This window comes from Rhamphochromis sp. 'chilingali', assembly GCF_963969265.1.
Source record: "Rhamphochromis sp. 'chilingali' genome assembly, chromosome: 16".
Lineage (NCBI taxonomy): Eukaryota > Metazoa > Chordata > Actinopteri > Cichliformes > Cichlidae > Rhamphochromis > Rhamphochromis sp. 'chilingali'.
Window position 1 is genome coordinate 15,243,250 of NC_137943.1, and position 13,936 is coordinate 15,257,185.

The following is a 13,936-nucleotide window of genomic DNA, read 5'->3' on the forward strand; positions in this document are numbered from 1 at the left end:
TAAGTGTAATTGCTTATCATGAAGTTTCCAACAAAACCACATCACCGAGTTCCTGCAGTTCGCAATCTCATAGTCAAACATCATTGAAAACTATATATCTATCTTTCTAATGCTTTTACTTTACTTATAATATTCTCAATAATGATATCGTTAGATAAGATATATTCATCACCCCCAAAAGAGGAGATTACTGCGTTACTTACAGAAGCCAAAACATTAAAAATAATATTATTAAAATTCAATAAAATAAATGTGATATCACAATAGAAAATGGATGGGGAAACTGAAATAAAAATCAATAAAACAAACTCATTTAAACAGAAAATACAGAAAAGTAAATATATTTTTGATTTTTCAAGACCATCTTAATTCAACAAAATTCGGTGAGAGAGTTTGCTGTCAGTGTAAATGTCCCTCCTGTTCCCCAGATGAAAGAGTCCCTCGAATAAGATAAGATGAGCTGAGATGAGACAACATAAGATAAGAAGAGATGAGACTGAGATGAGAAGAGAAGAGATAACATAACATAACATTACATAAGATGAGATGAGATAAGATAAACTGTTTAATTAAACAGAAAATACAGAAATGTGACAGCCATACAGAATTATACAGAATGGGACTTTGCTTTATTATTAAACTGTACAGCTAGCACTGTATCTTGTTGAATCCATTCCATGACAAATTAATGCACTTCTGAATGCAAAAGTGGATCCAAACCGGTACTACAAAAGAGAACAGTGCGATGTCTGTCACAGCAGGAGATGATCAAGTGTAACTAATGACATTGTTTGCTTTCTAACCATATTCGAGTAAGACATGGCAATACATCAACAGTAAAGACTTTGAAATTAGAAAACAAGCACTGAGAACTTTCAGTGAAGGTCAACAGCTAAGATGAAAACAGCTTGCGGTTATACTTACAGATAGAAGCCCATGTCTTGTGCACATGGGCTTCTGATGTTATCTGTCTAGCAGTAACATCAAGCAGGATGTTTAGTACATCATGCTCCATCTTGTCGATTAGATTTAACTTATTTACAGTGATGACCTAGCTGGATATTGTACAGTAGACTAGCAAAATTACTTTAGAAATATTATGACAGAACATTTTCTAAAATTTGCAGCATTATTTTTTTTTTTTTTTTGGGGGGGGGGGGGGGGGGGGTTGTATTGCATTGTTACATTACAAAGCCAACCGAATCACATCCTCTGCAAAAAAAAAAAAAATTTGAGATCAGGAATGATCTTCGGCCTCTTCAACAGTTGCATAGGGAGTGAATGGTTTGTAGCAAAGGGCCACACACCACATACCACCGAAGCACACACAAACCGAACCACATGTAGTCTGGTTGGGCAAAACTCCCACGCACCTTCAAATATCTTTGGTAGGATAAAGAGTTGGTCCACTGTTGCACGACCAGGACGAAACCTGCATTGTTCCTCCTGTATCTGAAGTTCAACCACAGAGTCACTTTCTTTTTCAGTACCCTGGCATAGACCTTCCCAGGGAAACCGTGGAGTGTGACCCCTCTGTATTTTGAGCACACCTTCTAGTCCCCCTTCTTAAAGATGAGAACCAATCCAGTCTGCCAATCCAGAGGCACCGCCCCAGATCTCTATGCGATGTTGCAGAGGTGTATCAACTAACGGCCCTACAGTATCCAGAGCCTTCAGGAACTCAAGGCAAACCATGTCCACCCCAAGGGTCCTGCTACCAAAGAGATGTCTAACTGCCTCAGTGACCTCGCCAAACTCCAAGAAAATGGGGATGGAGGAGGGGACTTTTGTACCATGCAGTAGTGGAGTACAACATACAGTTCTGGCTACGTGATTAAATGTTTTAACACAAGTTGAATAACAAACATACAGGGCTGGACTGGGACAAAAAATCGACCCGGGCATTTTGACTAGAGACCGGCCCACCAGGTATTATAGGAAAAACCATAAAGCCTTTGAATGAAAACAAACGCTGTTGTCACAGTGATGTACACTGTCTTGTTGGTATATATGCATCAGTCTAATAAACTTAAACCTACACCATCCTCCCTATTCTGGTATTCTAAACAGTACCCGAAAGTAGACTGCTTGGTGTTAACCTCCTGAACTGTCTACAACACATGGTGAAAACCTGAAATTAAGACAGAGAAGACTAGAGGTGAGACATGATCATTACTGATTACTGATGACAGATTTAGATATATTTTCATAAACCATTCATTTGCCACATCAATAAACAGCATGGCAGGGCAAAATATTTTTTCTAACATGGCAACCTTTAAAAAGTGAAAGGAGATAAAAAGACAGGTGAGAAAGAATAAAACTTAATTGACTTTTTGATGGCATTTTACACACAGTACTGATACAGTATCTAGAAAATGTGGGAAAATACTGGCATCATATACAGTACTTAGCTACTTCTGAAGAAATTATGATGGGACCCTAAAAAAAATGCTATGTACAATAATGGATTTCTATACATTTTACATCAGATGAAAACGTTTGTTGTAAGATTCAGATAATTATTTGGTAAAAGCGAGACATTTTAAATGAGAAAAAGAAAGAAAAGTATTTCCTTGTGCACACCTCTCCCTGTTAATGCCCTACCTGGGCCCCAGGCAAAACTTTGCTAGATCCACCCCTGTACAGTTACCAGTTGTCAGCTACATAAAAAGATGATACAGCCATCATTGGATGCGTATCAGACGGGAATGATCAGGAATACAGGGGGGTCATCAGTGACTTTGTTGGCTGGTGTGAGACCAATGTACTCCAAATCAACGCCAGCATGACAAAGGAGATGATCATAGACTTCAGGAGGAAGTCACCCCCTACAACACCGGTGAACATCCAAGGGAAAGACATTGAGATAGTGGACTCTTATAAGTACCTGGGTGTTCACCTCAACAATAAACTGGACTGGACTACAAATACAGACGTCCTGTATAAGAAGGGCCAGAGTCGACTCCACCTGCTGAGGAGACTGAGGTCCTTCGGAGTCTGCAGGACTCTGTTAGGGACATTCTATGACACTGTGGTAGCATCTGCCCTTTTCTATGCAGTGGCCTGCTGGGGGAGTGGATGCACGGACAGGGACAGGAGCAGGATTGACAAACTGGTGCGGAGGTCTAGCTCCGTGCTGGGATGTCCCCTGGAGTCTGTGGAGGTGGTTGGTGAGGGGAAGATGTTAGTAAAGCTGACATCCATCATGAACAACCCACATCACCCACTGCATGAGTATGTGAGGAGGAGCGCTTTCGCAGATCATTCATCCCAACAGCAGTTAGACTCTATAACTCCTCAATCACGATGTCATAAGTCACAGGACACTGTGAACATCCACGGTCACCACTTCATGCATAATGGACCTTCCATGTGTATGGACATGTGCAGGTATATATGTATGTATATGTATACATATGTATATTTAGTGTGTACATATGTGTGTGTACATGTCTACAAATAGGGATAGTAGTGGTACAATAGCTACATCAAGATATATAGTTTATGTCTTCCATATTTCCAACCATATCCATAATCACATACTGTGTGTGCTACCATTGTATATAGTGTATTATCTTACTTTTTTTCATCGATTGTACTTATTTGTATTTTTGTATTTCCTTCTGATATCTGTACCTGAGCTGAGGTGACGCAAAAATTTCCCCGTTGTGGGATCAATAAAGTCTTATCTTATCTTAGAAAAGGATCCTGGTGTTATTTGTCTCTCAGAAACAGTTCAGAACTTCCCTTCAACTCATTCATGTCACCTAAAAGGTAAACCTGTTTCTCCATCACCTGTTCAGCTCTGATGATTCAGTAAGGACATCTCCTGGTTTCACCTTCATGTTTCCCTCTCACCAGATAACCAAACCGATATCATGACCAGCTTTTACAGCTGTGGCTCCAGCAAACATCAGCTGATACTACAAAGTAATATTAAATAAATTCTAACAACAGCTGATCAAGCTTAAACGTGCTGCTGTTGTTTAGCGTCTGCCGGTTTCCTCTTTCTGGCGCAAAGTGGGCGATAAACAAACAAGAGAGAAAAGCCGATCAGCTGATCATTGATCAGTTTCATGATTGAAGTAGAAACAGGAGAGAGAGGGGGGAGAATGAGAGAAGAAGATGCAGCTGTGCAGCAAAGACACAGAATAAATCCAGCTTTGTGTCTTTTTCATTGTAGCTGAAGTCCGGGACAAATTGTGCTCCTTTTCAGCTCAACACCAAACGCATAATATTTTCTCTGAATACGAGAGGATTCCGTTTTTTACGGGACGTTTGATAACTCTAATAACTAACCTTTATAAATAAAATAAGATAAAACAAGTTCAACATCATTAACATCACAGCACCCGCCCAGCTGTATATAAACTCCGCCATGCTAGCTAGTAGGCAGTACTACTTATTGTAACTGACTGTAAAAAGTCAGCATAACGAAAATAAACTCCACCTAAACTTGGTTTATATCTGAGCCAGATAGACTGCAGGTCATAACTTCTTACCTGAAGATCAGTTCACCGCCTCGGGTCTCTGCTCCTCCTGCCTTTCCCTCATCCACCTGCCAGTGTGTTGCACCTGCTGACCTCCACCACTTGCTAATGTTACTGAATCTGTGGAAGCTCCGCAATAGCCACCACCAAACAACTGAGTTATTTTTACACATCTCCCAGCATCTGGCCAATCCACCACCTTTCATTGTTTATACCGTTACGGGGAAAAAACGAAAAACAAAACAAAACAAACCATTGGCCCATAAAAATGAAAAATCACCAGTCCAGCTATGCAAACATATGCTAATTATTATTACATAGCAACTTTTAAAAGATGTTACATGTTCATATTATTATTTTTAAACTCTTACTATCATGAAAGTAAACAATTTTGCATAATGTACACAGAGGAGGGGGTTTCGGTGGTTGAAAAAAAGACGAGTCACATTTCCCGTTTGACTCAGACAGGGTTTTCCACCTCCCTGACCTCTCGTGGGACATTTCCATCTCACACAGTATTTAAACTTCTCTGCCACAGCCGGTTACAATCATTTCATCACTGACTCCCTGGGAATCCTGATCAGAAAACTGATTCACTGCTGATTTACTGAGGATGGCAAAGTTCGCCGTGCGTGTCTCCGTACTGCTGGTGTTGCTGCTGGTGGCACTGGATGAAAGCAGTGAGTATGGCTTCAGCGATTATTCACTGAGACGTTATTATAATGTTTTTTGTCATATTGTCATGTAAAATGCTGTTTTCACTGAAATGTCTCATTCTTTCCTTCAAAGGTTCCAATAAATATTGCTGCACACGGTACCAGCAAAACCCTGTCTCAGTAAAAAGGCTGAAAAGCTACACAGTCCAAGATGACAACTGCAAACTCAAGGCAATAATGTAAGTGGGGAAAATATCGTAACTGCATCTAAAACACATAATCCACACTGACTGCCAGCTCTGCTGTGATACTAATGTCTGAACTTTTTTTAAACATCAGTTTCAAGACTGTGAAAAACAGACATATCTGTGCCAATCCTGAAGACGAGTGGGTGAAAATTGCTATTCAGTTACTGCCACGGTAAGATCAATTCCTTACCCTATCAGTAGCTATCAAACACAAGAAGAAGAAAAAAAAAAAACCTGTTTCAAGATTATTCTTGTGTTTCTGATTTCTAATCCTTTCCTTTTTTTTTCTTTTTAAACAGAAAACACTGAGGACAACATTCACGGAGCTCACTTGAGTGCATCAGTTTACAGACTAGTTCTGTAAAAGTTAAATAGTATTGTATTTTATATTTTATGTTGTTTTTTATATTGTTTATACTTCATTTGTATAACATGATTCAAAGCTAATAAATACAGTATATTTTTTTTAAAAAATATATCAATAATTGCATCCGTTGCTTTTTATTGACCTCATGAAAAAACATCACTATTCTGCATCACTATTTAGCAGTAAAGCTGACTGACACAGCATGAGTACGCGTTTACAGAAAAGAAAAGAAATCCATTTTACAAACAGAAGGGAGTATCAGAAAACAGTAAAAGGTTAAAAGTGAGAAACTAACTTTTTAAAAAAGCACTTGAGTACAGTAATGGAGTAAACATAAACAAGAATTTCAATTTATGAGATAGAAGTAAGACAGAGACTTAAAAGAATAAAAATGTGGAAGTAGGACGATACTAAAAGCAACAATAGATATAAATACAGCAAAAACTAATTACAAGAGACACAATAAAGATGCATAATACAACCAAAGTGTAAAGTACAAAAGGACCGCATTTCAAACAAATGTTAAAGAAAGCCAAAGGTTTGGTCACAAAGGGGTGCAGGATGACTAGTATAGACAAAAATGATGCCAGATGTCCTCATGAACTGTGTATGAAGGTAAAACAAAAATGTAAAATGACTAATGAGTGACGTGAGACAGACAGACAACCACAAGTAGGTGTCTTTCTCCTTCCTAGGAGTGTGGCACGTCCTGCATGCCCACAGCCAGGCACTCAAACTAAAAAAAGAAATGAAGAAATTTATTACAGCACCCACACAGTCCACACACTGCAGATCCCCATCAGATTAAAAAAAAGGCAAATTCATAACCTACAGATTTCTACAAAATCATCAATTTACACAGAGAAGGTGGTATTCTGCATTTACTACTTCTACATTTACAGTGAGGGAAATAATTATTTGAGCTCCTGCTGATTTTATAAGTTTGAGCACTTACAGAAAACGAACAGTGTAATTTTAATGGTAGTTTCAGTTTAACAGAGTGCGACAGAATATCAACCAAAAATCGAAAAACAACCAAACAAATAAAAGTTATAAAAATATTTGTACGCTGCTGAGTCAAAGAAGTATTTGATCCCTAAGCAAAACACGATTTAGTATTTGGTGGAGAAACCCTTGTTGGCAAGACGTTTCTCTCGTAGTCAGTCACCAGGTTTGCACACATCTCAGGAGGGATTTTGGCTCACTCCTCCTTACATAAACCCTTTAGATTTCTTGGTTGTCTCACAAAACTTCAGCACCCTGCACAGATTTTCAGCAGGACTGAGATCTGGAGAGTTGCCATCCCAGTCCATGACCTCCATGTGCTTTTTTCCTTTGTTTTCTTGGTGGTATGTTTGGGTTGCTGTCATGCTGGAATGACCCATCTTCAGTGTTGTGGCTGAGGAAAGGAGGTTTGAGACTGACTGAATGTCACATAGCACACAGCCAGTCACTGGGAGCCACAATTCTGGCCGCTTTGCAGAGAATAAACTATTATTTACATTATTTCCCTCAATGACAGCAAAAAATAATTATATAATTTTTTCTGTAATCACTTGGTAAAACCTTTACCTAATTCATAATGTATTTTAGTAAATCTCAACAAAAACATTCTACACTTTTAGAGTTTTTCCCCCGCTTTAAGCTGGATGTATCCATGGAATCTGAAACACGGTGTTCCTGCAGTTCAGAGATCCCAGCAGTGGGCGGCAGTGGCCGCAGCACAGGAAGGATTCACTGCATCACCGGAAGACCCCGTGTCTGTTTTATTTTCACCATCACGCTATGTCTGCTGTCGATATAACTTTTACTCATCGCTAAATATGTCACACTGAGAGAAAACCGCTGTGGTTATGGATTTGAAACCACGATAAGATGAAGCGATATGGAGATGCTAGCGTACCTGCTGTGTGTGTCTGTGCTGTGCAAGCTAGCTCGAGCTAACGATGCTATTATACACAATGACAGCTACGTGGCGAAATGAGCTTAAAAGAGGAGCAAGGTAAGATAAATACACACATGCTGTTTCTGACATTATGTTTCCAACATCTCTTTGTATATTCATGTTAGTATGTCATTGGTATTGAGTGAGTGAAAGCTAAAACGTGAAGGTGAATATGCCGTAAAAGTCAGTGATGCTCTGTAACGGCAGCTTCCTCTCAGATCCGTGCAGACTTCACGAATGCATAATGTAGTTAAGGTGTAATGCAAGTGTTATATGTAGGTACATGCAGTGAAGGTGGCCTTTGGTCCAGCAGGTTTCCAGGCTGAAAGCAGCAGGAGCCATGAAAGAAGAGGGCGGAGGTCCAGCTCTGTATGAGGACCCGGACTTCCGCTGTGTGGACGCCTCCCTGTTCTCTGGCAGCTCCACGCCTCTGGCCAGACTGCAGGGAGACATCACCTGGCTACGGCCCCAAGTAAGCCTGTCTAGTGGAAATGCCCAGAAAATTCCTTATTGGTTATCTTTCCATTGATCGGGTGTTGTTATTGATAAGATCCTGCCACATAGGGCTTGACATTTGTGGCCTATTAGCTTGTGCCGCCTCACAAGATGAGGGGATTTCCCTTTTCTGGTGGTTGACCTGATTATGAAGGACTCTCAAAGTTACTGCTCTGTATCTCACAAAAATAAATATGTGCAATTAAATTAACCTGCTCTGCTGTTTCCAGCCATATCACTGTCTCAGTCCCAATTATTATTTCCATTTCACATGTCAAGGAGATCTGCCCGTCACCAGCTCTCTTCCCAAGCAGCATCAGCCTGGGGCATGCAAAGCAAGGCCTGTTAGGAGACTGCTGGTTCCTCTGTGCGTGCACCTTCCTGCTCAAGAACAAACAGCTTTTAAACAAGGTAACACAGGCTGGTTGTCTCATCAGTTTGATTTTGTGAGCCCCAGCACTGGTTTTGTTCTAAATGTGGAGAATGTTCATCGTGTGTTTCCTGTTGTCACTCGCATTGTCGGTGGATCCTGTGTAGGTTCTGCCTGAAGATCAGCCACAGTGGGGTGACAGCAGGTACAGAGGCTGCTTTCATTTTTGCTTTTGGCAGCAGGGACACTGGACAGAGGTGACCATTGACGACCGCCTGCCCTGCATTAATTCATCTCTTTGCTTCTCACGCTGCCACTCCCCCACTGCCTTTTGGGTTGCCCTGTTGGAGAAGGCCTATGCCAAGTCAGTTGATTCCTTGAGATTAACATGTATTTTTCAAACAAGACCTAATCATGAGGAAAAGTTTGAAACCCCCCTTTCCTTTCCCTTTCATCTTCTGCAGGCTTCGTGGTTCATACGAGCGACTGTGGGCAGGTCAGGTGTCCGAGGCCCTGGTGGACTTGACAGGTGGTCTAGCTGAGCGATGGAGCCTGGGTGACTTTGGCTCGGAGGAGGAGCAGCAAACAGCACAGGACAGTGACCAAGTCAGAAAGAGAAGGCTGGACCTGAACCTTCTGGACCCTGTGAAGGATGACTGTGCGCTCAGCTGCTCCACTCACAGCACGCCCGGAGGTCAGAAAAGTGTCTGCTCACAGATAATACAGTGAGTGATGCTGTGCCACATCATTTGCTGGCCTTCTCTATTTCAGGACTCACTGAGCTGGATCAGTACCACGCTCTGACTGTCATGGAGTGGCTGGATGTGAAGAAGGTGTCAGGGGGTGAAGTACGGCTGCTAAGGATCAGAAATCCTTGGGGAAGACGCTACTGGGGAGGAGCCTGGGTATGGGGGTGTGTGTCAGACTTGTCTATTGTGGAGTATATCTGACACCCAGATGTGTGGAGTTGAAAGTTGTTAAACCAGATGCTTCAAATTACAGATTACAAATGTTCTTAAGATTAAAGCTTTTTGAGTGCTCAGAAAAGTACTATACAAGAACCAGTACATTTACCTTTTATTTACCTAATATTCTCAATAGCAGTACCTTGGCCTCCAGTAACACTGTGATGAATCTCATGGTCATTTTTGATCAGGAAATGTCCTGTAGTGTCCATATTAAACAAATGAAGGAGCACTATCTTGAATTTGTGTGATATGTCTAGTTCACACATTCAGTACTTCTAGGCTGGACTACTGTAATTCATTATTGTCAGATTGTTCCAAAAACTGTGTATTTGGACATTGATTTAAATTTTTAAAGTTAAATCATTCACAAAAAAGAAAGCAAAACAAGACAGCTGATCTGTTAGCTACTAGTTGATGCCATCACTCTACAGATCCACAGCCACACAGAAGCATATTCACATAGTTAGGTTCTGGTGACAGCTCTTAAAGGTAGAGTTCTGCTGATATTTGGTGATTTAAAAGTCAGATATTCCAATATATAAACCAATGTTGTTGTTGTTTTCGTGTTTAGTTATTTCTTTACTCATTTATGTCCGACTCTGCTTGGATCAGCTGCTTTATTGTGTTTGGAGTGTTCCCAACAGGGAAGTTGCAGAGTGCCATCTTGTGGACAAACTGTGCAACATCAACACAGCAGCGCATCTTCTATATCTTTTAGTTTTGGTTGATAGATTGGCAACTAGCTCATATCAACCTGTCAATAAATAAATTGGCCGGGCTCTACTCAAAGGTTACTCAATTTATAAAGTGATTCATTAGATTTGACAGCACTGGCTTTAAGATTTCAGACTTTAGTCGCAGCCATTAGGTGTAACTGATGTCTGTCTGAAGTTGTGATTTTATCTCACTAAAGTCACAGTTATTATACGGAATTTGGAGTGCATTTCTGGAATTCACACCTACATCAACAAATTTGTAAATGTGGGAAAATCCAGATGTTTCTTTGCCTCTCTCTCTGCAGAGGTGCAGGTTGGGATTCTGTTGCCCCTGATTGTGCTTCGGAGCTACAAGCCAGGGTGGCAGAGGGTGAATTCTGGTTGGACGAGGCTGAATTTATGTCCCAGTTTGATGACGTCACAGTGGGCTATCCCATCAGTGAGGAAGGACACTTGAAGAGCATTTATACTGGTGTTGCCTTATTTTGTTAAAGAGGTTTTTGTTGTTTCAGATGTTACTTTCTTGGTGCCCTTGTTTTAACCTGATGCCTCTCTGCTCCGGCAGGAAACCTGCTGACACACAGTCATCAGCTGGCTGGTCGCTGGGTAAAAGGGCACTCTGCTGGCGGTAGCCGAAACTGCGGCAGCTACGGCAGCAACCCCAAGTTTTGGCTTAAAGTGTGCGAAAGAGGAGAGGTGGTGGTGTCTCTGTTGCAGTGCCGGAAATGGAGAAACACAGAGAAATATGCACAAACCCCAGTCGAGGACAGCAACAATACAAAGCACCAGCATTACCAGGCCATCGCGCTGCACTTGTGGAAGGTTTGTTCTCTCATTTAGTGTTGACATGCGCTCGTGTGGCTTTCCATCGCTTTACTGAAAGTATGTTTGCACTAGGTGGAAAAGAAGCGTTTCAATCTGAGCCGGATGTTGAACAGACCTCCTCGCGCTTCTACTCACTGCCATACCTACGAGAGAGAGGTGGTTCTCCACGGGCAGCTGGAGCCCGGATTCTACCTTCTCATCCCCAGCACCTACCAGCCAGGAGCCGAGGCCCGCTTTCTCATCAGGGTCTTTTCCTTCTCTTCCATCTCCCTCAGGTAAAATTATTAAGTTTTTCACGAAGTTATTTAATGTTTCTGATTTTATTTGCGCCATTAAAACAATTAATCTCATCCTCAGTGCCATGAAAAGCCCAGCACCCCCACTGCCTTTAACAGCAGACAGTGAGTGGGAGACCAGCTACTTCCACGGCTCGTGGGTTGAGGGAAAGACAGCCGGAGGAAGCAGGAACTTCCTGTCTCACTGGCAGAACCCCTTCTTCCCTTTTACAGTTTCTGATGATCCAGCAGTGACATCAGGAGTTAACGTCAGGGTTACCCTGCACCAGAGCCGGCCTGATACGGATCTGCACCCTATTGGCTTCCACATTTATAAGGTCAGTAAAATACAAAGTCAGAGCATTAGTGTTAGCTTAGATTATGTGACATCCGTCCTTCTGCAGTTCAGTCTATACACTAGGATAGAGTTCACATCGCCTCTGAATAGCTTAACATTATTTTGCTTCTCTTTATCCGGTACTGCTTTAAGTCGAAATATCTGCTTTTAACAACATAACTAGGTAGTAGAAGGACAATCTGAGCAGATGATATCCAGGGATGAGGATCCTGTGGCCAGCTGTGTCCCTCACTGTTACACGCAGGACGTCAGTCTGGCCTGTTCACTTCCTCCGGGGGCTTACTCCATAGTGCCGTCCACTTATCAGCCCGACTGCTCTGCAGGCTTCACTCTGAGCCTCGCTCGCAGAATACAAAGGTTAGCTCTGTCATCAAGCAGATGTTTTTTTTAATAGGTAACAAGTTCTTGTCGCTAATGATGGTGGATCTGTGTGTGTCTTTCAGGAAAGTAGTGAAAAGCCAGGAAAGGCTCGGGAAAGCCGTTCAGGAGGTTAGTGAATTTGAATTATGCATTGTATTATGTAACACAAGGAATTCATTAGGTGGAACCAAAGGATTTAGTGTCTGGGTGAATGTGCAATATTGTCCCAATCCTCTCCATCCTTTCCTGTGTTATGAACTTGAATAATGGCCAGAAATGTAGTTACCGACGAACATTATGACATCACGGCGATGTTGACCTTTGACTATTTTAATTGTTTGATGTCATTACTTCTCCATTTTTTCCTATTAGACTTTTGTGATAATTTTCTTAGAATTGACATGAATTCTTGCAATGTAAGCTTTTTGTAAAATAAGGGTGACCTTTAACCACCAAATTCTAATCATTTGTCCCGATGTTCAGGTAAGTGTTTGTGCCAATTATGAAGGCCTGACAACTCGCACTGGAACACACGCTAGTACAATTACGACTTGTTAGCATGCCGCATATTTGCGTGACTTAATGCGTAGTTAACTGTTTAATGATTGTGGTCAGAAGATGGCAGCACTCAATAATCCCTCTGTCTTGTCTGCCTCTGTCTGGACGGCAGGTTTCTCACGTCTCTGTGATGCAGAGCTAGATCTCTGGGACCGTTGCTGCTCCACTAACATCGACTTACCTCCATTTGCCTCTTGGCCCGTGATGAAAGAACCAGCCAGGCCACAGATATCGCGTGTGTGTTTGTGTGAGCATACATGTACACGCTCCCTGTGGATGAGAAGGCAAGCAGGCTTAGTGGGAATCCCAAAAAGAAGCCTTTATCCTGAACCGCCAAGGCTCTGGGTTGATGGGCAGCTACATGCTTGTCGGCGATTAGGACATCAGAGGTTGTCGGTGGGCTGGGCTGCTAATGAAGTATGACGGGACTGGCTGGTGTAAACAAACAGCCGCCACTGAAGAAGGCCGCCGCTGCTCTTGCTCATTCACTCACTGGTGCGCCTGCCGGCCCAGAACAAAGGGCCCTCTCATGAAGGTCCTCGTGGAGGCACAGGGGGCGAGGGGATGGTCTGCAGAAGCAGCGCCAACCGAACCACACCACACCGTGATATACCACCCCGGAGCTTTCCTGCTGTCCCTCACCCCCAAACACTCTGCTTTTTATCTGGCTTTAATTGTTTGTTTCCAATACACAAACACAGGGGTTTTCATGGTCTTGTAGCCACTAAGCTTCCATAATAATGCCTGAACCGATTTGGACCAAAAGAAGTCCCAACTCCATCCTCACCCTCCAGCTCCCTTTGTTTTTGTTTTTTTTTTGCCTCCCCCGCCCCTCTTCAAAACTTGGTCCACAGCTCTGCTTGGACCTGAGCACAGCTACTGTTTGAAGGTGCTGCGAGAACAGATTACAAGCAGAGGAATGGAAAGCGATGAAACGAGGGTTGCAGCATATCAGAGGAATTCGATTGCTGTGATTAAGCCACCCGTGTTGTTCTGAGGCTGTTCTTGTGTGACAGTGTGTGTCGGCCTGCACATACATCTGCGCTGAAGACACAGGGTTTCTGTTTATTCAACAGAGTCATCAGACTCTGAAAAACTACAATTAACAGATCACAGTGGTACTAATGTGCATTTATTATATCTTAAAGTTCTGAAATGTGGAGAATAAAATAAAATTATTGGGACTTTTGCTTCATGTATGCATATTTCTTAATTACTTATTTATTTTAATGCACATTTCAATTAAGTATAAATGAGCACATGCTTGATAGTAAAGATGTGGCTCACCTTTGACCTTTTCGT

At 42.0% G+C, this 13,936-nt stretch overlaps 1 protein-coding gene across 5 annotated transcripts; it reads left to right on the forward strand.

Annotated features, from left to right (window-relative positions):
- The first annotated feature begins 7,162 nt into the window (after positions 1-7,162).
- Positions 7,163-13,818, forward strand: capn10 (calpain 10). 5 transcript variants are annotated; one of them, XM_080862126.1, is made up of 13 exons: positions 7,163-7,766; positions 8,023-8,181; positions 8,484-8,615; positions 8,742-8,938; positions 9,039-9,268; positions 9,346-9,487; positions 10,564-10,730; positions 10,824-11,080; positions 11,156-11,358; positions 11,441-11,696; positions 11,880-12,073; positions 12,160-12,205; positions 12,747-13,818. In XM_080862126.1, exons 2-13 carry the CDS (start codon positions 8,050-8,052, stop codon positions 12,774-12,776), a joined length of 1,986 nt encoding a protein of 661 aa, XP_080718252.1. In that variant the 5' UTR covers positions 7,163-7,766; positions 8,023-8,049; the 3' UTR covers positions 12,777-13,818. The 5 variants fall into 5 exon arrangements, with proteins under 5 accessions (XP_080718252.1, XP_080718253.1, XP_080718254.1 ...); XM_080862127.1 differs by having other exon boundaries at positions 8,814-8,938; XM_080862128.1 differs by having other exon boundaries at positions 8,817-8,938.
- The last annotated feature ends 118 nt before the right edge of the window (positions 13,819-13,936 follow it).